The 24,236-nt window shown below is 41.7% G+C and overlaps 1 protein-coding gene across 22 annotated transcripts in view; it reads left to right on the plus strand.

Moving 5' to 3' along the window:
• RIMS2 (regulating synaptic membrane exocytosis 2) overlaps window positions 1–24,236 on the plus strand; it is a 782,248-nt gene that overhangs the window by 204,700 nt on the left and 553,312 nt on the right. For 19 of the 22 annotated variants that reach the window (XR_010598944.1, XM_065585993.1, XM_065585982.1 and 16 more), the window contains one exon: window positions 3,907–3,918. The exons of the other annotated variants lie outside the window; for them this stretch is intronic. Coding sequence is in view for 18 of the 19 variants with exons in the window: in XM_065585993.1 (XP_065442065.1) it covers window positions 3,907–3,918 (12 nt within the window). In the remaining variant the exon portion in view is untranslated. The remainder of the gene's footprint in view (window positions 1–3,906; window positions 3,919–24,236) is intronic. 22 annotated transcript variants of the gene reach the window in all.

Consider the following 24,236-nt stretch of genomic DNA (forward strand, 5'->3'; position numbering starts at 1 on the left):
ACACAAAGGAAAAGACTGCGTTCTCTATACCAGAGGGTCTTTTTCAATATACTGTCCTCCCTTTTGGACTACATGGGGCCCCAGCTACCTTCCAGCGCCTCATGGACAAGCTATTACGCCCACATAACAGTTATGCTGCTGCCTACTTGGACGATGTGGTCATTCATACCCCAGACAGGGAAACCCACCTGGAGAAGGTGGAGGCAGTCCTCGATACCTTCAGGTGAGCTGGTCTTACAGCAAACCCTGCCAAGTGCGTTGTAGGGTTTACAGAGGCTAAATATCTTGGCTACATTGTGGGAAAAGGTCTGGTAAAACCCCAAGTGAACAAGTTAGAGGCCATCCAAAATTGGCCCCGACCAAGTTGCAAGAAACAAGTCAGAGCGTTCCTAGGTGTGGTGGGATATTACCGATGATTTATCCCCCACTTTGCCACAAGGGCAAGCCCCCTGACAGACATAGTGAAAGCCCGTGGACCTGATCTGGTGAGATGGTTTGACACGGCAGAGGACGCGTTCACAGACCTACGGACTGTCCTCTGCAATAACCCCGTACTGATAGCCCCTGATTTCACCAAGGAGTTTATCCTGCAGACGGATGCATCGGAAGTAGGGTTGGGGGTCGTTCTATCACAGATGGTCGGGGAGGAGGAACACCCAATTCTATACCTCAGTCGGAAACTCCTTCCAAGGGAAAAAAATGTGCAGTGGTGGAGAGAGAATGCCTCGCTGTAAAATGAGCCATGGAAACATTGTGCTACTACCTGCTCGGGCGCAGATATGTCCTCGTGACCGACCATGCCCCTCTTCAATGGATGCAGCGGAACAAGGAGAAGAACACAAGGGTGACCAGATGGTTCTTATCCCTCCAACCTTTCCAGTTCTGTGTGCAACACAGAGCAGGGAGCCGTCATGGCAACGCCGATGGCTTGTCACGTGTGCACTGTCTGGCGTCCCAAGCTGCCCAACCCCTTGGCGTTGAGCGGGGGGAATGATATGTGACAGACCTGGACCAGTGGGGTACAGGAGTCTGGTAGAGGGCAAATATACTGGTCACTGGATGAGTAGTTTTCTGTTCCCTGAATGACCAGAGCAGGGGCTGCACTAGAGTAATCAGGAGTGTCAAACTGCTAGAACCAGTTAAGGTAGGCAGGCTAATTAGGACACCTGGAGCCAATTAAGAAGAAGCTTCTAGAATCAATTAAGGCAGGCTAATCAGGGCACCTGGGTTTTAAAAAGGAGCTCACTTCAGTTTGTGGTGCGAGTGTGAGGAGCTGGGAGCAAGAGGCGCAAGGAGCTGAGAGTGAGAGCGTGAGCTGCTGGAGGACCGAGGAGCACAAGCATTATCAGACATCAGGAGGAAGGTCCTGTGGTGAGAATAAGGAAGGTGTTTGGAGGAGGCCATGGGGAAGTTGCCCAGGGAGTTGTAGCTGTCATGCAGCTGTTACAGGAGGCACTATAGACACCTGCAGTCCACAGGGCCCTGGGCTGGAACCTGGAGTAGAGGGCGGGTCTGGGTTCCCCCCAAACCTCCCAATTGACCTGGACCGTGGGTTCTTCCAGAGGGGAAGGTCTCTGGGCTGTTCCCCAACCCACATGGTGAATCTCTGAGGCAAGAAAATCCGCCAATAAGCACAGGACCCACCAAGATAGAGGAGGAACTTTGTCACACAGCTTCTATTACCCCCTGTCCTAATTTTTCACACTTGCTATCTGGTCACCCTATGCAAAACTGTTAAACAGCATAATTTCCAGTCAGTTTCTGGAAATATTTTTATTATTATAATAGCAACACATTCTCCTGAATCTCAGGAATAGAGTTCATATAGTGGAAAAGAGAAGAGTTCTTTGTAGTAGCAAATATGGAAAGATAAATGTACAAAACCAGATATTAAAAATGATTTATTTTTAAGTAGCAATAAATATTTACTAGGAATAAACAGTTCTACCTCAAAGTGTTAACCATCTGAACAGATAGAACAGACAGTAGTAGATGGAAAACAAGCAGGTATATGTGAGTAAACATGACTTTAAGCATCTTGTTTCTTAACCTTAAGCCTCTTGATTAATTTTACTTAATTTTAAACCTTGTCTATTTATTTTTTATTGCCTAGCCCGTCTTTATTTTATGTTAAGTTTTAAAACCATTGTCTGTCTTCTTTTTTTAAACATTACTAATATCTATTTTACATTTTTGTATATTATCTTTTGTCCTTCCTTTTTTCTGGTTTTGTACATAATTTATCTTTAACCCTTCCTTATGTTCTGTATTTTTAAAATTAACTTTTTAGGTAATTATTTAGTCTTGTCAGGTTTCTATTATTTTAAAATTAAACCCATCTCCCTCACTCCTGTCTATTTGCAACCATTTGGGGGATTTGATCTATTCCCACCCTATTATTCTCCTTCACTGTCACTTGTCTACCCAGAACATCTCACATGTGGCTGAGAGGCAGTCACAGAGAAAGTAGCCAAACAGGTAGGCACTTCAAGGTTCAATGTGTCCGAAGGTATGCATGGTCTCTCCTACCCACTCTGAATCTCTTTGCTAGAAGCTCTTGGCATTACTCATGCTACTATAAGGTGGGGATTCAGGGTCATAGGACATCCACATGGCTCCTCCATTCCCAATCTAAATCTCTCCACTCTTGCTCCTGTGGGCAAGGGAGCCTTGCTATGAGTACAGGTCAAGGGGCAAAGATGGCCTGGTATAGTACGGTTAAAAATGATACTTGCATGTACAGTGGTCACACTTCAAAAATTCTGTGATTTAAAAGACTTTATGATTTTCAGCAATACTCCCTATCTATATAATGGGGAATACCACTGGAAATGGTAACATCTTTCAAAATGCTTAAAACTTAACCCACTGTACATTGATATTTTCAATAGCTAGTGTGTAAGAGCACAAAACTGTTTGTATACAGATACCTGAATGAGAGCTGTAAAACAAATGGAAAGTGCTCACCTACTTAAGAGTGCAATGAAGTGCTTAATAGCATACCTAAGTTTAGTCAGTGTACTGGCAAGTGTAAGTAACTGAGTTATTAAAAATCTTTTCATTTGTAAAGCTTTGTTCTCCATTCATACCAAATTGATTGACTGAGGGATAGTTTTGGTTGAAATAATTTTGAATATTTTTTGTTTTCTAAAATGTGCTTCCTGTTACTTCTTAGGCAGCTAAAAAGACAACCTTCTCACCAAGAAAAATAATATGGCAATATTAATACAGCCATATATTTTCATAAATATGCAAAGGAAAAAAGCACAAGACAAATACAGAGTAACATATATCCTACATAACATATAATAAACAGTTGGAGCAAATTTGTCTTAATTTACATCTCTGATTCAAACTCTGATATTTTGTATGAGCTATTGAGTAATTTGTATGCAGTTATGTCACTATCAGTCTCTTATTTCCAATTAGTCTATAATCCTTCAAAGAGATTTGCCCACCCAGAATCAAGCCAGTGGGCTTCTATGCAAGTGTGCAAGGGTTCCATCCATGCTGATCATTTGCAGGATTAGGACCTATCACACTTGGGCCAAATCCTGCATTCTTTATTCACGTTAGCTCCACTGTTTGTTTTAATAAGGTAGGTGGGATTTGACTGTTAAATTGTTTTTATTAAAATAATTTTCTTTGTGCATGTATTTGTACTTTGACTTCCTTTGAAAATTTAATCCATAAACAACTAGAAGAAAACCAATACAATAACATCCTTTTCACCATATACTTTTCATAATTAGAAGAAACAAAAAGCTGTATGTGAATCAATTTCCTTGAAATTTGTTTATTTTTACTAACAAATACTAGTGCTTGGTTTCAGAATGGAAATAACTGTCTTTCCTTCTTTGTCTTTTTCTGTCCTTTCTTTCTTGCTTTCGTGGATATGAACTCCAGGAGGATAAAGTGGTTAGAGCCTTTTTCTGTCTAACATTATTTATTTTTATTAGTAGTCTTAATACTAAAGGCTAGATTTTGCCCTCACTTATACAGATACAATTCCCACTGAAAGAAAAAGGAGTTGCTCTTGTTTAAGTGAGAGCAGGAATGGGCCTTATGTGTTTAATAATTATTCATCTTAAAAACCATAAAATTTAAAGTGTTGTAGATATTATGCATGAAAATTCTTTTGTTGAAAAACAAGTGCATGCTCACAAGTTTCTTCTACTTTAATTTTGCAATATTCTATATGTGCAGTTTAAAAAAGAAAAGAAAATGGATAATTGATGCAATACTACTGATTTTTTTTCTTCCAAAAGAATTTGACAATAATTTTACAACTTAAGTGGCACAAATTTGGTAATATTAGCTTTGTTCAGTGATAGCTCTGATTGTATTATGAACAACCACATGGTTAAAATTAGTTTTTTTTTATTATATTTTATCCTTCTGATTTTGATAGAATGACAGCTCAGTAGTTTGAGTTTTTTTTCACAGTAATTCAAAACATTAATTAATAATCAAATATCATCAAGAAAACATGTCTATCCTAAACTTTTAATTTACTAGATACTATTTAATCCCTATAATATTGTGGAGTTAAGAATTAGTGTTTAACTTATTTTTGTTCTTTAAACTGAATTATAAGCATAAGTTTGTCATCCACAAGTCCTACTGCACATATTATATTGAGCATAATGTTGAAAGAATGTTAAGTTATGCATGCCACTAATATTTTGCTAGTTTGTTTTGTGAATACTAAACCTAAAGTATTCTCTTAAAATACTGATTTTATTCTAGCTATGTTTAGGAGAGAATGTGTAAGAGAATATGAATATGCCTGGACAGCTTTAAACATTTATTGAAAGGAATTAAATTTCATTTAAAAAAAATACAAACAACAAAATATCCTGGCTAAACTAAATCTACTTTTCCATGAAAGTGACTGTAAACATTCTAAAATCAACTGCAAATATAAAAGCTCTTGTCCTCTAGTGCTTAGCAATTACATCTGTCACTTGCAGACTAAAAAGTTTTTTACAGTTTGCATATGTCCAAATAGGTACATAGAACAAACTCTCCCATTTAAATAAATGGGAGCTTGTTACCGCTTTTCAGTGGGAGCTGTTTCAGGCCTCACAGATTGTCTACACTGCAATGAAAAATCCCTCACGGTCCCATGTCCACTCACTCAGGATGATGGGGCTTGGGCTACGGGGCAGCTTAATTGCAGTGTAGATGTTCAGGCTCAGGCTGGAGCCCAGGTTCTGGGAACTTCTCCCCTCGCAAGGTCCCAGATTTTGCGCTCCAGCCTGGGCCCAAACATCCACACAGCAATTTTAGAGCTAATCACTCACTGCCTCTGTCTGTGGGTCACAGCTGAGAATACCAGATTTAGGACAAACTGCTAATAAATGAGGCAGATCCACCCCAAAACAGGTGGTTATTCTTTCATAAGATACCAAGCCAGGATCAAAAGTAAACTTCTGTCTCACCACACCAGTTAACAAGAAGTCCAAACTGTAGTCTTCTTTGGCATCCCAGCCCTCGTTTCACCACCCAGACATTAGACGTGATGAGTGGTTATTTAATACCAATTTAATCAAGCAAAGGTTATTCTAATCCCAAGAGATCAGCCACACAGGCAAGCCAATATATAACTCAGATCTTACCTAATAATAACACTGTTGCCAATCCTTTAGTATCTAATATCTAAAGGTTTATTTATATGTAACCCTTCTGCGAGGTGGAGCTGGCAGCAACCAGGGTCAGGTTCAATATCTAGGGGTTCCTTTTCAACAATATAACACAAAACTGGTGCAAGCCCCCACCCAGTAACCTGGGAAAATTACACACCACCCCTGGGTGCCTCTGAGAGCCAATTCTGCCCCATTCCAAGCACAGAGTCTGAGTGTAGAAAATAAACTTTTAATGAAAGGAGAAAAGTCACCTGACATTAATTAGGGAAAATGCCACAAGCAGGATTCATAAACATAAAACTGTGAGCAGAATGTGTGGAGCACAGTCTTCTGCCTCATGTTCTTGAATTCTACAACCAAAAATGTCTTTTCTGTGCCCCCCTCTGCCCCCTCACCATACCCCATTCACAGTGGTTGTCTTTGGTCAGTGAGGACACAGGGTTCAGAAGTGCATGTGCGTGAGTTGACCTCTCACCCAGGGAAGAAAGCTCCTGGCTTGCTCCGTCATCTGAGCAGTTTTTTCTGGCTGGCCACACCGCCAGCCCTGTTCCTTGCCACCTGACTGCCCTACCAGCCACTGTTCCTCACCGCCTCCCGCTGGCTGTTCCCGCCAGATGACTGCTCGCCACTTTTGACAGCCGTGCCTGCCGGTCACCTTCTGCTGCCACCTGCCTCTCTGTTGTGACCTCTGTAGGTCAGTCCCTTAGTGTTTGTCAGTTCTTAGTGATTTTTAGCTCTCATCAGGCTGGGCAGAAACACTGTCCCACCACAAGTGATCTCAGCACTTAAAATAACAAAAGGCTCCTAATGAAGTCTATTTAGCTCTATGTTTGAACAGTGGGGATGAACAGGTTAAACCAGACTGGGGACCCCTAGGGAGAGTCCACACCACCTGTCTGGAACACCTGTCTCCACCCCTCTCTGCTTTCACAGCCGTTTGGCATTCAACTCCTTAGCTTAACTTGGTTCTTTCAGCTGAGGGGGACCTCCTCATTTGGGGCAGGTTAAGCACAGTTTTGCCCCCCTTTATTCATACAATAAAGACAACATTGAAAACATTTCACTACCCGCGCATTCAGTACTAAAGTGATTTGTAACCCAACACCAGCCAAAGTTGATCACTTGGGGCTACACAGCTCCTGTCTGCTAGATACCTGTGCAGAGTAGGTGTGTTCATGTAAATACAGTTTGCTCCTAAAGTCTCTCCCCCTCCCCAACTAGCTGTCAGGAGAGAGTTCATTCAGACTCTGCTTACATCTAAGAGAAAAGATGGTCAAGGAAAACAAATACATACTCATTGCAAAGTTCTTGGATCAGACTTGTAGTCATGATGGAATAAACTGCTGGTTTGTAAAGTCTCTCATAACTTCCAAAAGATTGGAAGGTCCTCAGTCCATTGGTTGGAATGCTCCTTTTAGTGTAAGTCCAGAGATCAGATCAGGAAAGAGGAGATGCTTCCAGGGCTTTTTATACTTTCTCCCATGTGTAGGGAATTCTCTGTCTTAGTTTGTGGAAAATTACAGGCACAAGGTGGAGTCCAGGCTCACATGAGCAAGTCACATGCCCTTGCATGCTTTTATGAGTCATAGGAGCTGCATATTTTGGCTAATACTTCCATCGGGCAGGGACAGGTTCTTCTATGGTCTATTGTGTGAGCTAAGTGTCCTTTAATGGGCCATCAACTTGAATAGTCCATTCACAATGTGCTGGCCAGACTGGATGTAAATTACCTTGTGGGCATTACCCCAGAAGCAAACACATTTGAATTACTGGTACATAGTCAATTTTCATAACTTTAGATACAAAGATGATACATGCATACAAACAGGATAATCATATTTGATAGATTGTAACTTTTCCATTGACACCTTATATGATATACTTTGTACAAGATTTGTTGCAATTTACTAACAGTGGCAATATTGATATAATGGCTCATGTTTCAATCATACAGCATCCCACAGCCCAAGCCCCGTGAGCCCGTCACCTGATTCAGGCCAGCCACAGGTTTTTAATTGCTGTGACAGACTGTATTTTAGTGTGGTTGAGAAATACATTTCTTCAAACATAATCCATGTGGCACATGATCACTTATTATTATTTATGTAGCACCCAAGGTGTGCTAGGTATGTAACAGATCAATAAAAGAAACTCTCCCCCACCCCAAAGAGCTTAGAATCTAAGAGTGGTCTTGAACACAAGTAGTATCATTGTGGTCAACTCAACCACTTGTATCTATAAAGGTATTTTTGTCTATATGTTTAGAGTATCAAGCTCTAAATTTAGTAAGATAGTAAGCCCTCAGTTAAACAATGCAGTGAAGAGGATACACAAATACCTGGATTTATGATGTATGTATCATGATGGTTACATTTTGGGGGCGGGGGGAGGAGGGGTATGCGAATCTTGGGAGCTGTTAGTATTTAGATTACCTTTTAATGGTTAATGATTGCATCTCAGATTGCTTTAGGTAGTGCCCAGTTCTACTGATTTAGAATTGTATGTTTAGAAATAATGAAGATAGAGAGCTGAATGCATATTTTGAGCCAGATTCTTTCTTCCCCAGTGCAGTGCGAGTGTAAGAGAAGGGTAAAAGAAGCTCTCCTATGTGCATCTGTGAAGGGAACAGCAAAAATCCTGGTTTTGCACCCTATGGTGTCAAGAGAGCTTCTATATTCCTCAGCACCTTGCACTCAGACATTCGCAGAATGGATATCCTGTACAATGTTTGGCTTTTATGTGATATAAGATATGGATTATGGTAGTGTTTTACCAATATAGAAAAGTCCCTCATTTTCCAGTACTAACACAACTGTGGCATAACAATTTTATGTCCAGTATCTTAAGGGTCATGTTTTATTTTTGGTAACTGTAATACATTCTTAAATATAGCTATAGATACTGGGGGTGGCTAATGGTTGAACACTGACCATATGGCTGAGCAACGTGGATCAGGAAACTCCTCCCATAGCTTAATCTGCAGCACTCAGATCCATGCAGAGATGAGAAGCAGAGAAACAGTCTACCATGCCTTATGCCATAGGGATCCTGTCCGCGAGGACAGGATTTCAGGAGAAGGGCTGGGGCACTGCTCAGCATGCAATGTGTTAGAAGTTAGCTGCCAGTCAATGTATGCTGTTGATGGGAGTATATGCAGCAGTTTAGATGGGAGCTGCACATAGCCTCTGACTGTCAGAATATGGTGCCCATTCTGTTATTAAACATGTATGGTTGGGATTTAGTTAGATGCACCTAGTAAGTCACTCACATACATTAAAGAGGATTCCTGCTTTGCTGTTCATATGGCAGGAAGAGGCTTTCTATGCACGCCTATTTCCTTATCTTACAGCACTCCTCCTGCTTTAAATCATCGTTTCCACATATTGTACTTCATGTGCACACTTCTGCTGCTGCTGATGGTATAGTGAGAACAAGTTAAAAAACAAAAACAAATCCCAGCCATTCCTCAGTCTTGCATAATTGGATATAGCAAAATATGTTTGCCAAATGGAGGACCAAATCTGTAAGGAAAGAAATGATCTAATCTTTGAGTGATGGCCCTATATGGATTCCAACATAGGTGCACATGCACAGGACCTGGAAGGTTTTAGTAGCTCTGTCTGTTGACCCACATGTGAGCCATATGTCCCCTCATGTTTGCAGCTCAGGTTAAAAAAGGTTGAGTGGGTCAACGCCTCTCCAGTTCCTTCTTACCACTGCATGGCTTGAGTTGGAACCCATGTTCCTTCACGCTGTTAGCTTAACTAAGTGACTGTCCATTCTTCCTTTCTTGTATATAGTTTTTGCAGCCTGTCTTTAGAGTTGTAGTTAGTTAGGTTCTTCTTCAAGTAGTGTCCCTATGGGTGCACCATTGTAGGTACGGTAGTGCCCCTGCACCTGGGATTGGGGATCTTTGGTAGAAGTGCCTGTTGGGCTGCACATGTGCTCCTCCCTGTCTCACGATGTGAGCGCTATATAGCGCTGTGTGGTTCAATCATCCTCAGTTCCTTATCAAGCACTCTTGGTCGGGGACGGAATCCCTAGCAGAGGCCTTCATACATCTGTAATGATATTAGTGTTTCTGTTGCAAGTTCTTAATAAGTATGTGTTTCCTTTATTTTTTTTCTTCCCTGTATCCCTTCTCTCTCAATTTTTTTTCTTTTGCTGTTTTCTCCCTGTTACTCTTTAGATTAGCATAGGTTTCCTTTTCTATGCCCTTTCCTACTGAGAAGTTCTCTCTACTTGGGGTTATGCCTGGATCCGCCGGGATTAAAAGGTCCTCTCCTGTTATGAGGCCATCCGAATGAGCGACGGCTACTCATGGTGCATCCACTGTTTGGGTGAGGGGCACGTATCTCAGAAATGCACCCACTGCCTCAAATTGAAGGCATGGTCCAGGAAGGACCATGAATTGAAAATAAAACTTTTACAGCTGGAGGGCTCATTGCGACCAGTCTCAGAATCTGGCCCTGATAACTTTCCTCCACCATCAGCACTGTCATCTGCTGACCCCCACTACAAAAAAAATGTACACTCTCTTGCTACCTCAAAGAAAGGCATCCCCTGTGAGTTTGGTAGCCTTGACATCTTCTGGGATGAGACCTAGTTCCTTTGACTGTCTAGGTATCTCTGGTATTGTTGAGAGGCTCCAGGACCCTAAAAGGGCAGGACCACAAACAGGTCACAGTCATTCGGGACCAATAAGGACAAATCAAAGATCTCAAAATTGGTACCAACTGCCTCATCGAAACACATGACGGATGCATCCTCCAACACCAACGCAGTCCGTGGTGCAATCTACTGGTCATTTGACAGAATGCACTCTAACTTTGGCACTGTTAACATCCAAAACATCTGCACCATTACCTAGACCTTCCATGGGACTTCCCCCCTCCCCCCAAACACACAACCACCAGTACCTATGATGCTCATGCCGGTACTGCAAGAGTTCCACTTCTCAATAGACTTGATCGTTTCTGACAACCCAGAGTCTCCGCTCCTCTGTACTGAGCTCCCAATGGTTCATGCCTCTCTCCTCTGGAACTGCAACTTATACCACGCCACTCTTCTTCACTATCCAGGACCGCACTGCCCTTCCCCAGTGAGGAGGAGTACTCAATTGTGCCTCTCACCCTCCACATCATATCAAGGGGCTCCACACAGAGAATCATACTCACACCGTTGATATCCAGAGACCAGAAGTGAACCAGGTCTTTGGTACAGGAACCCATGGATGCAACCCTATGTGCTTATTCCCCCACATTGGCCCTGTTGGGACCCTTGGGCCACTTTCCCAAACCGCCACCGATCACAGACAGACACATATACTCTTCATCCTCACTGGTATTTAGGCCTCCTGAACCAGAGCCAGAATTGTTAGAAGAGCAGGAGAAAGACATGGAGGAAGAGGTTACACTGCCAGCCAAAATCTCCTCATCCTCCCCTGAAAAGTCATATCCCACTATCTCCAACATCAGCTGATGATTTTAAACCATTTCAAGAACTGTTCCAAAGGATTGCTGACTCTCTCCAGATCCCAAAGCGGGAAGGTAGAGAGCAACATCACAAGTCACTTGGCATATTGCAGGCCTCCACATTGGAAGTGCCATCTTTGCCAATCAGTGAGGCCTTGTTGGATCCATGCAAGCTGATCTGGCAAACCCCAGCATCAATACTAGCTACCTGCAAGCAAGCAGACAAGAAGTATTGTGTCCCTGCCAAGGACATAATGGAATTCTTATTCTCGCATCTTGTTCCAAACTCCCTCATGCTCAATGCAGTGCATGAGAAAGTGTGTGCTGCTGTTGTCCTAAAACAACCCCATATGACAAGGACTGGAAGAGACTAGACCACTTTAGTCACAAGTCATATTCTTCAGCCATGCTCCAGTTTCAAATTGCTAATTATGAAGCACTTCTAGCCAAGTATAATCATGTGAACTATTCGAAATTCCATGAGTTTAGTCAACATCTCCAAGAGGACAAAGAAGAGCAGTTCCAGGCACCAGTGACAGAAGGACAACTTCTGGCATGTATCGCACTACAAGCCTGGTCCATTGTGACATCTGTTGTAGTGAGATGGGCTTCATGGCTTCACCTCTCGGGGTTCCCCAGGGAGATCTCCTCTTTGAAGGCTCCAAACACTTTGCCGAGCATACTGAGTCCCTTCATTCACTAACGAATTCCAGAGCAACACTGCGCTCACTTGGCATCTATACACCAGCACCAAAGAGAAGACAGGGTAGATATCAACCTACTCCGAGATCTCAACCTTCCCCTTCCTCTCCTCAAAGGCATTATGATCCACAATGCAGGTGACAGAGACCTCCTCTCAAACCTCCCCATCCCACTTCACAGATCCTTCTTATGAGCAAATTTTACGAGAAGAAATAAACCACCTTCTGCATCTGGGAGCTGTAGAACTGGTCCCATTCTAACACATAGGGAAAGGCTTTTATTCCCACTATTTTGTAATCCAAAAAAAAAAAAAATCTGGCAGGTGGAGACCTATCCTAGACTTGAGGAACTGCTGGGGATTCCGGAACATAGATCTATTCGCCACACCCAAAAATGCCAAATACCCACCAATATCTGGGGGACTCTTTCCTTGTTACATGGGATGCACCCCTCTTCTACATCTTTCCACCCTTTCCTTTACTATTCAAAATGATTCACAAGATACAAGTGGAACAAGCCAGAGTAATTCTCATAGCCTCAACATGGCCATGACAGATATGGCATCCTTACCTCTTGTGCATGACAGTCTGTCCACTGATCACCCTGCAGTTGACTCCACACCTCCTCTTGCTGGATGCAGGCCATGTTCTCCATCCTTTACCCTGATATTAGACAGGTTTCAGAGTAACAGCCGTGTTAGTCTGTATCCGCAAAAAGAAGAACAGGAGTACTTGTGGCACCTTAGAGACTAACAAATTTATTAGAGCATAAGCTTTCGTGGACTACAGCCCACTTCTTCGGATGCATATTAGACCCAATCCCACCTTGGGATCTCACCCTAATTTTACACTGTCTCACCAGCCCCCTGTTTGAACCTATGGCAACCTCCTGCTAACGCATGTATAATTGAAAATGGCCTCTTGTAGCCATCACATCTGTTCAGAGGGTAGGAGAAATAGGTGTCCTCATGGTGTATCCCCCATTCACAAATTTCTACAAAGATAAGGTCGTGTTACAACTGTCAAATGATTAAAAAAATAATTGTGATTAATTTCAGTTTTAATCGCACTGTTAAACAATAGAATACAGTATATTTAAATATTTTTGGATGTTTTCTATATTTTCAAATATATTAATTTCGATTACAACACAATACAAAGTATACAGTGCTCACTTTATATTTTTGATTACAAATATTTACAGTGTAAATGAAAGCGCATCCTACAAATGTAGAATTTTTTTTTACATATTTGCACTCAAAAATAGGACTTGCTGATGACGCTTGTTAAAAAAATGAGTTAATTAAATTTGTGACTGAACTCTTGGGGGAGAATGGTATGTCTCCTGCTTTATGGTTTTACCTGCATACTGCCATATATTTTGTGTGATGGCAGTCTCAGATGACGACCCAGCACATGTTATTCATTTTAAACACCCTTTCAGTACAGATTTGACAAAACACAGAAGGTACCAATGTGAGATTTCTAAAGATAGCTACAGCACTCAACTCAAAGTTTAAGAATCTGAAGTGCTTTCCAGAATCTAAGAATGAGGTGTGGAATATTCTGTCAGTCTTAAAAGAGCAACACTCTCTGATGCAGAAAATGCAGAACCCAAACCACCAAAAAAGAAAATCAACTTTCTGTTAGTGGCATCTGACTCCACCCTGCTTTGGATTGTTATTGAGCAGAACCCGTCATCAGCATGGATGCATGTCCTCTGGAATGGTGGCCGAAGCATGAAGGGGCATATGAATGTTTAGCATATCTGGCACATAAATACCTAGCAATGTTGGATGCAAAAGTGTCATGTGAATGCCTGTTCCCACTTTCAGGTGACATGTAAATAAGAAGCGGGCAGCATTATCTCCCATAAATGTAAACAAACTTGTTTGTCTTAGCGATTGGCTGAAGAAGAAGTAGGACCGAGTGGACTTGTAGGCTCTAAAGCAGGGGTCTCAAACACACGGCCCGTGGGGTTATTTCCTGCAGCCCGCCATAGGCGCCGACTCCACCAGCAGCCAAGGTCCTCTGCCCCCCCAAATGCGCTGCATCCCCGCTCCTCCGCCTACTTCCTAATGCTTCCCGCTGCCAAACAGTGGTTTGACAGCACTTAGGACTTTCCAGGAGGGAGGGGGGATGCAGCATGCTCAGGGGAGGAGGTGGAGAAGAGGTGGGGCTGGGATTTGGGGAAGGGGTTGGAATAGGGGCAGGGGGCAGAGTTGGGGGGGACTTTGGGGAAGGGGTTGGAATGGGGGCGGGGAAGGGGTGGGAAGAGGCAGGGCAGGGGCAGGGCCTCATGGACTAGATAAGCAGTATGAGGTATGAAGTTCAGCATGTATGATTCTTTGAATAGTTACTTTAAAAAGTTCCTGCCATTACAGCTATGTTGATAGACTGTTAGTGTAGATCATCATCAGTGTTACTGACCACATAAGGAATAGATACAGGTGTTTATATTTTATTAAAATCCTTCTTCTCATTACAGGTTTTAAAAAGTTAATACATTGACTTTAAATAGCATACTATATTACTGTTCATTTTTTTTCATTTTTGATTATACTTTTGTATCGTTGTATGAAAAGGTTTCAGTGATGTGGCCCTTGGGCCAATGTACTAGTCCTCATGTGGCCCTCATGGTGATTAGAGCAGAGATCTCAAACTCAAAAGTTTTACATTGTTTTGTTTTTGAATGCAGTTATGTTAAAAATTCTATATTTGTAAGTTGCACTTTCACAATGGAGATTGTACTCCAATATTCATATGAGGTGAGTTGAAAAATACTATTTCTTTTGTTTATCTTTTTTAGTGCAAATATTTGTAATAAAAATAATATAAAGTGAGCAATGTGCCCTTTGTATTCCATGTTGTAATTGAAATCAATATATTTGAAAATGTACAAAAACGTCCACAAATATTTATAAATTTAAATTGGTATTCTATTATTGTTTAACAGTGCAATTAAAACTGCAAGTAATCATGATTAATTTTTTTTAATCGAGTTAATTTGTTTTGAGTTACCGTATATACTCGTTCATAAGCCGAATATAAGTGGCACCACTTCCCGCAGCTCCCATTGGCTGGGAACAGCGAACTGCGGCCACAGGGAGCTGAGGGGTTCCATGCCTGCAAATGCTCCAAGTAAACAAAACGTCTCGACCCGCCAGTGGCCGGGAACCAAAGTTTTCCAACCCCTGAAATATAGGGTTGGCTTTTGAAAGTTTTTGCTAATTTTACTTATCCATTTTGGGGGTTCGGCTTATAAACGAACGGGCTAATGAACAAGTATATATGGTAATCGCTTGAGTTAACTGTGATTGACAGCCCTAGTTACGTACACACCTGAATTTCTTACTCACAGTACTGTCCTCTTTCCATCTAAAGCAACATATTCACAATGCTTATTCCTCTCTGTTGCCAAAAGATCAAAGGGATCAACTGTATCCAAACAACATCTTTCTAAATGAATCTCAGAGTGCATCCACCTTTGCTACTGATGACACAAATTTCAGCCCCCACCTGGAATTCAGAGGCGTTCCACTTGAGCACTGTCCACCCTGATAGCTTTTCCGAATAATGTACTTATTATTAGTTATTATTATTATGGACATATGTAAGACAGCTACCTAGACATCCAAGGACACCTTCAGCCAAGATTACACGATCACCCATGACAGGGCCTCAGACCTTCTATGAGGACACAGTATCTTATCCTCCTTAGTAGATGTCACTCTGAAGCCCCAGCCTTCCAAATAGGGGCACTGCTCTAGAGTCACCTACAGTGGAGCACTCAGAGGTACACTACTCAAAGAAGAAGAGAAGGTTACTCACCCTGTGCAGTAACTGAGGTTCTTTGAGATGTGTGTCCCTATGTGTGCTTTACTACCTGCCCTCCTCACCTCTACTTTGTTGTTCAAATGTACACTCTGCGGTACAGAAGAAACTCAGGGCAGTTGAACCACACAGAGCTATATAGCTGTGGGTCACAGCATGAGACTGGGAGTAGAGCATGTGCGGCCCAGCAGGCACTGCTACTGAAGATTTCAGAACTCAGGTGCAGGGACACTACCGCACCTACAGGGGAGCACCCATAGGGACACACATCTTGAAGAGCCTCAGTTACTGCACAGAGTGAGTAACCCTCTCTTAGCTCTTAGACACCTGCCCTCCTGGGAAGTATGCCTTGGAAGCCAGATTTAAAAACTGTGCTTTGTGCCTGCACTCCTTCTCTGTGTGCGATGAGCTTGTACTGCCTCGGTGAAACTCACATTGCCCCCTGCTGTTCCATCTGCCTCTTGTTCTCACCCCAGATGTGGAAGTCCAGGGAACTTAGTTTGCTCCATGAGGAACTTTGAGACTATGCGTCCATGTCTGCAGTCGGATCCAGGACTGGCAGAATCACTGGTGTGGCAATCTTTGCTAGCAGCGAGTGCCATTCTGGCTACCTTCCAGGTGGCAGATCCATCAGTGCTGATGAAATCCCACCCTGAGCCAGTGGCGGATTAATAATTTTGCCGCCCCTAGGCTGGGAAATAATTGCCGCCCTGGCCTCGCCCCGACTCCGCCCTTTTCCCGCCCCCATTCCAACCCCCTCCCCAAAGTCCCTGCCCCAACTTTGCCCCCTCCCTTCCCCTATTGGATCCCTTCCCCAAATCCCCGCTCCCGGCCCCACCTCTTTCCCCAGCGCACGGTGTTCCCCCTCCTCCCCCTTCCCGCTCTGCCCCGCGAAACAGCTGTTTCGCAGCGCAAGCGCTGGGAGGGGAAATAAACAGGATGCGGCGGCGTGCTTGCAGAGGAGGCGGAGGTGAGCTGAAGCAGGGGGGCGGGACGTGGAGGGGAGCTTCCACCCCTGCAAATTTGCCGCCTTAGGCCTAGGCCTTGTCGGCCTAGGCAATAATACGGCGCTGCCCTGAGCACAAGAAGCATGACTATGGGTATAAGGGCAGATCCCCATCCAGGACTCAGCACAAATGCAGCGTTGTCTCCCCGAGCCATGGCCAGTCAAGAATGAAGTTTTGTGTTGACCTTGCTGCTCCAGCTCCTAAGGTGCCCCAGACAGAGCATAAAGATACTGCTGCAGTAACTTATAGCAACAAACAGGGCGGCACCAGGTCCCCCCACTTCTGTGTGGAGTCCATCCGCCTCTGTAACCGGTGCATCAAACATCAGATTACGCTTCAGCCCACATAACTCCTGGGCACCCAGAACTCACTGGCAGATGTGCTCAGCAAGACACTCTGCCTGAGCCATGAGCAGGACCTGCATGACACTACACTCTGGTGCCTCTTCCGCAAGTGAGGCATGCTGCGGTGGGACCTCTTTGCCACTCACAAGAACCACAGACATCCACTGTACTGCTCCTGGAGGGCAGTAGGGTGAGACTTGCTGGGTGATGCCCCTCTTCTCCCCTGGTCAGACTTTCTCCATGACACCTTTCCTCCCATCCTCTTTCTGCTGCAAATTCTCTGCAAGATTTGCCAGGATCATCCAACAGTAATCCTCATAGTCCCATTTTGGTCCTGCCAGTTTTGGTTTAGAGACCTTCTGACCCTCTCTGTCCTTTGTACCACTCTGCCTCTGCACCCTACTGGATCTCCGCACGCAAGACCAGGGCCACCTCTGTCATCCCAATCTCACTTCACCTCACAATGTAGTTTTTGGATGGAGCTCAGAGATAGGGTGTGCTCCACCCCTGTACGACGTATCCTTAACCAAAGCAGACAGGCCTCCACCAGGGCGTGCTACCAAGCAAAATGTAAGTGCTTCACCTCCTGGACTCTCAGCCACCAATACCTGCTATCTATGATATCCATACTTACTGTCCTCACCTGTCTGCTCAAAGTCAAAATGTTTGACTTAGCCCTTAGCTCCATTCAAGTCCACCTTGCAGCACTTTCAGTACCTTTCTTCCCCTGGTGGATGGCACTTCTGTCTTCACACACTTTCCTAAAATGGTTAATCAATATCTTCCCACCTATGCTCAAACCAACGCCATCCTGAGACGTCAATCTTGAAACCTCCATTCATGCCCATGGCAACGTCCTCCCTTTCTCATCTCATTTCTCCATGAAAGTGATCTTCTTAGTAGCCATCACCTCGGCTAGACAAGTCAGCGAACTGATGGCCATGATGGCTGATCCCCACTACCTGATCTTCAACAGAGATGAAAGTTTTCCTGCATCTCCACCCTAAATTCCCCCCTAAGGTGGTGTTAGAGTTCTACTTGAATCAGTATATTCTCCTCCTAGTCTTCTACCCCAAACATCACAGCTCCAACCATGGACAGAGTCCTTGACATCCACCATTTCCTGGTATTCTATCTCCTTCCATGACTTGCTATGACTCTTCATCTCCATTGCTGACTGTTGTAAGGGGCACACCCTATCCTCCCAGTTCATTTCCGAATGGGTCTCTAGGTGCATTCGTGAATGCTACACCCTCTCCAACGTAATGCCAACTGACATCATCACGTCATACTACACCCAGGCTCAAGGGGCCACGTCCTCATCCCTAGCTGCGCTCCCGAGCACATGCTCACACTCACCTCCACTCGCAGATCAGTGCTCACTACTCACCCACATTGGAATCCATATAGGGACCAACCCTCAATGAAGAGGAGGTTACTTACCTGTAACTGGAGGTTCTTCAATATGTGTGGTCCCTATTTGGATTCCAATATCCATCCTCCATCCCTCTTTGCTGCAGCTTCCACTGCTTAGCAGTAAGAGGGATCTGGAGGGGCGTTGACCTGCATGGCCTATTATACCCTCAGCTGCAAGCACGAGGGGAGGACACATGGACAAACCTTCTGGCTCTGGCACATGGCATGCATGCACACCCACGCTGGAATCCAATTAGGGATCACACATTTCAAAGAACCTCCAGTTACAGGCTCTTCCAGGTTCTAAAAGTGCAAGACAACCATTGACAGCCAATTAAAAGTAGTTGTCAAAATTATTTAATTAAAAATAGTTTATTTAGTTAAAGGTTTTCAAACTGCTTAGGTTTTTTTAAATGATAAAAGTACTTTCCCAAATTTTTGAATTTTCTGGATTTCTGTTAGTATTATCATACTTTGATCATTAGAATGATAACTAAGTGAATTGAGAAACCAAAGTCCAACTTTTAAGTGTAAATTGAACTGAAATTATTTAAATAGATTAAGATTCAAGACATCGCTTTCTCTTGCTTGGATTTTCAGTGTTATCGCTCTGCTTAAATTACTCTGCTAAAAACAGCCCACGTACAAATAATATTGAAAATATGTGCTTAACTGTTTGAAAATACATGAGACCTAATTAAGATTAGGGATTAAGCAAAAATATTTGCAGTTAAATTTGTGGAAGATGTAATTTTATTGCAAATACTAGTAAAAATCTGCTTTAATTGTGGACCCCCCCCAGTCTTTTGACTGAAAATCAACTTAATTTGAATTGATATGCATATTTCTTCTTAATATCAATGGCTTCAAAGTAGCCATCAACACTTCAGGTAAAAGGCAAGTGAGCAAGCAGCCTCACAAAATCTGTGAAAACAAATGGAGGGATGTGAAGAATGTGGTCACGCTGGGCAGAAATGAGATTTTTCTGTTTACGATATGACATTTAGCTACCGTGATAATGGCCACAATAAAATACATAGTTTTGGATATTCCAGGTCTGGCTATGTCAGTCCATGCCTTTCAAGGGTTGGTTTTCCTTTTTTCTTTCATAGATAGATCTCTTAAGAGCAACCATTGGAGAACTTAGAGCCTGATCAAAACTCCATCAAAGTAAATGGAAAGACTCTCATTGACTTCAACCAGGTTTAGGGTCAGTCCCTTAGATTCTAACCTACAACTGTAATTAAAAAAGGAAGAATTATTTTGCTTTTGCTACTTGGATCTCTTCCTAATCAGTTAATTAAAAAGCGTGACAAAAATGGGCACTTCAGTTGCTGCCATAAGAGAGGCTGCTATTTTCTTTGCTCTTTAATCTCTTTTAGTAGGGTTCAGGAAGTTGCTTTTTCTGAATTGTTTTTAAACTGCTCCAGGTAAATCAAAGCTTTCAATAGAACAATTTAGAATTCTATACAGAATAAACCCATGCAGAGCCAAGTCAGGAAACTTCCTCCCCTTTCTTCCTTTATCCCCTATGAAAAGTTGATAAAACATTCAACACTTTCTTTGAAGTAGTGTTGTTCTCTGTCTCAGTAATGTTATGCATTCTGAAATATTTAAGAAAAAGGCAAATAACATGTCTGCCAAAGTTCAGTCTTTAACCTTTGCTATGTTCAGGAATCCTAGGATTCTTTACTAGAAAACTCCTTTCAAACATTCCTCTAAACAAATTATGAACAGAAGGTACCACTTGGGTAGTTTCTCAGGTCAACTCTCATAATAACTTGGTTGACTCCTGAGTTCTGTATGAACGCTGAATTCTTTTTGATTCCAAGACAAAAATGGCTAAAAAATATCTTTCATTATATAAGCAAATTCTTCTAATAAAAGTAGTCTAGAAACTACAAATAAAAATGAAAGAGCACACGAAGACAGAGCCTGATCTTCTTTCCCTCCCTCCCATTTCCCCCTGCCATACCATTTGGGAACATTCACAGGAGGTACTAGGAAGGAGGAAATGTTCACAAGGTTTTTCTGGTGGAGATTTTGCCTGAATTGTTAAAGGGGTAGGGTTTACCCTACCTTTTCCATTATCAAAACAATTCATGAAGCCTGCTCACATATCCTGCAAACGCTAAACCATCTGGGTGGCGTCTTTCTAATTCTGTATTGGCTCTGTATCCCCAGAGTGCTGTACTGGAGCTACCTGCCATGGCTTCCTCAGCCTGTGGCTGCCTGTAGAACCCCTCTTCAATCAGGATCACCATCATGAAGTGGGGATTAGTCAGTCATTACAGCTTGAATCTGTATTGATTTCTGTGGGGTTGCCAGGAGGGAGATTTGAGGAGAATATTCTAGTTTTCTAGTAAAGAATATTCTTCCCCACATTCAATACTTTTTTGGCATATCCCCTCTCCACTCACGGATTGCTGGACTCATGGAGTGCCCTCCCACATATGATGCTAATTTTTGGTTGAAAACTGACACGTGGTTAAGTAGTATGCAGATGTGAATATCCTTTCGCATCCAGACACAGATACTGGAATTATGCATTTGTGATAGCAAAGAAATCAGTAATACTTTGCCTGATCATGTAGGAAACTCAAACAAACACGTAAATAAGGGATTAATGCAAAGCCTCCTATAAACAAAATTATAGCTTAGTTATTAATATTAAAGGCCATTATACTGATGGAAAAAGAAATTCTAGGCACTGAGATTTTTTTCTTTAATTACCAAGTAACAACAAATAAATATGCTTGTCTCTTCCATAGTTCTTCAAGTTGTTTTAAAATGTTGCCTTGTTAATTAAAAATAATGTATTATCAGAAGAACATATACAGTAAAGTTGCACTTCATTTTTTCAATGTAGAGATCTTTGCAATTACAGAGCCAGAAGACTAAACAGTTCTTGAGCATTAAGTTATATTTGCAACCTGTTACAGTATTCAGAAACCATATCAAGTGCTATTAAGTTCCAGGTGTAGACCTTTATCAAAGTTAGTTCAGCAAATCCCTTGTTTCAGTCACAGGTGTGTAACTGCACACCTAGGATTCTTTGAGCACCGTTGGGCATTATGGCACAGCAGGAGACTCTATAAATATTTAATCAGCTAAATTTGGCTTCAGCGGCTGGAAACCAGCACCTATATATATAAATAATGAAGTCATTACTAGTAATAGAGTAAAGTAGAAAACATAGTCAGGTTTTCTCTTTTTCCTGAGCTCTTTGCTTAGAGCTTTATTTGGATAATGTCTACAAGGGCTACTTTAATGATAGCCTGAGGAATTAAGTGAAAAAGGCCTGACTTACACCTGCAATAAGGTTCCTAATTTAATACTGAGTTAATGTGTTTGCCTGCTGTTTCTATCTGCTGTGTGAAAATAGGAATTTATATGTCAAGCACATCGTATAATGGAGATGCAAGCCTGACAGTTGTTACCAAGTTAATACAAGTGGCTTTATGAAGACAGTTTTTGCAGACCTTGGACTTTAATGAGTTTATGGCGAGAGAGTATGTAAACTGGGAAAATACTGTGTTTTAACAAGGTTTCACCAAAGTTTAAAAAATAAGGATTTGAAACCTACAAATTCTTTGGCTTTCATAATTCTAAAGATGCCTTCATTCAAGATAAAGGAGCTCAACGGAGAAGCCTGGATTTCAGGTAGTTAATTGAATTTTGGTCAATTGATATGTTCTGATGTTTGTGGATTCTTGTAAACATAGTTTCAGCATAGTTAAGATCTTTTTGTCACCGTAGGTCTTTAATAAATTAATTACATATTTTTTTAAAACAATATGCATAAGATTAATACAAATCTTGAATCAGGTAATACAAAGCACCTTAACTATAAAAATTGCTGAACATTTTGTAATTATGAGAGAGTCATAAATATCATCTTGTTAACTGCAATTAAAATATTAACTATGAATGTGATGAATTTGCCATCAATATGTAGACATATCTACCACATATCTTTACATGTTTTGAACATCTTGGGCACCATTCATCAACATCCTTCTTTTATCTGCTTATCTTTCAACTTCACCTCAATAGACACATACCTTTAGAGTCGTGACTGGTTAATTAAGGCATTCCTGATCCAAACATTTCCATCATGTGAGTATCAAAGACAATATTGAGTGTTGTTACCAAATTTTTGCATAGCTTTCATAGTTTTTAGATGGGGAAAGTATAAATTATCCATAGTGTCTTTCCCAAAGATCATATCAGCTCCTACAGTGTTTCTGAGGCTCGGGTTTAAATAACTTTTTCAAGGTTTGTACAATAGTTTATTGATGATGAGTTTTAGTTCATCTTTATAACTGTAAACCATATGGGGAAACCTATGTATTCACTAATAACTTATTTTTATATTCTTATATGAATAGGAAAATTGTATTCCATCCAAAGTGTTTTTTTTTTCTTTTCTCTTTTTTTTGTAATATGTAATCCTACATTACTTGGCAGACAGAACTGGGAAAGGTAGAAAAAAACATTTGCATATCAGATATCCTTAATTGTTTCAATAAAGGAACATTGCTACTGAATGGGTATTGCAAACATACATGCTTTTAAGGGAACAAATAAAATCAGCTTGCCATTTATCATATAGGTCCATCAACCACACCATTCTATAGTACATTTTAAAGAGAACTGCAAAGCAGAGAGAGTTTACTTTTCCTCCACAGGACAGAGTTGTACTGTTGTTATTGAACAAAAGGCACACAAGATTTATTTTTTGTGATAATCCAATCTTGCAGTTTTTTTCTAAATTAACATGATGGTCTTCTAGTTCCTTTTCTTATTTACCTTAATTGCATGTGTAGTTGTTTAATCATAGGAGACTCTATCATAACCCCCCCCCCACCTATGACCCAGGATCTTTAGATTTATTTTAATTTAATTATGCCAAAGGTTAATTTTGGACAGTACACTTGATCACTTTACGAAGAACAATATTGAGGCAAGTATACTGTGGTTGCATTATGAATTTTAATTGCCTTAAACTATAACAATTTAAAAACTTGTTGTAATGTCCTTTTATTATTACTTTTGATTATTTATGGTCATGTATTAATTATTTTTAGTATGCCCTTCAACTGTGGTATCTGGGTACCTTACAAATTTAACAAGAAAACTGGATTTTTTTTAAATGGCTACATCATCTCTGCTTCCCATTTTAGAGCAGCACTGTCAGGATCAATTATCAAGAGGTTATTTAGGAAATGTCATGTAAGAAGGTCCATTTTAACCTGTGTAGTAAAGGTGAGGAGACTTGGATTCAGTCATGTGTCTCATGATATCTAATCTCTAGGTGTGTGCCTTCCTCCAGAAATGTCCTGTGCCTGATTTCCAGGAAGCTAAACCTGGATTCTATCACCTGGAACATCCCTGTTGAGCACAGTTGACATATTGATGAGCAAATCTTGAAATAGTCACTGAGATAACTGGGTCCTAACCCATTTAGGGCTTTAATAATAAGGGAAAAGACCTTGCAATAGACACTGTGGTGTATTGGAAACCAACATAGAATCTGGAACACTGGTGTACAGTGCTCTCCTTGATGTGTTTAATGCAGGAGATGGTCTTCTTCAGGTTACACCAACTGTAGTTTTCAGAGTTTTTCAAGGTCATTCACTGGTAGAGATCATTACAGTAGCTTTGTCTGCTGATGACCAGCACGCAAATAACTCAGGCAAAGTACAAATCTGATTTGAAAGTATTTGGTGTTTGGACCAGTTGAAGATAGAAAATAGTATTTCTGGCTGCCATTGTAGTGATGAATCTAACAGGACTCAGACATTCTGCT

This window comes from Chrysemys picta, chromosome 2, assembly GCF_011386835.1.
Source record: "Chrysemys picta bellii isolate R12L10 chromosome 2, ASM1138683v2, whole genome shotgun sequence".
NCBI lineage: Eukaryota > Metazoa > Chordata > Testudines > Emydidae > Chrysemys > Chrysemys picta.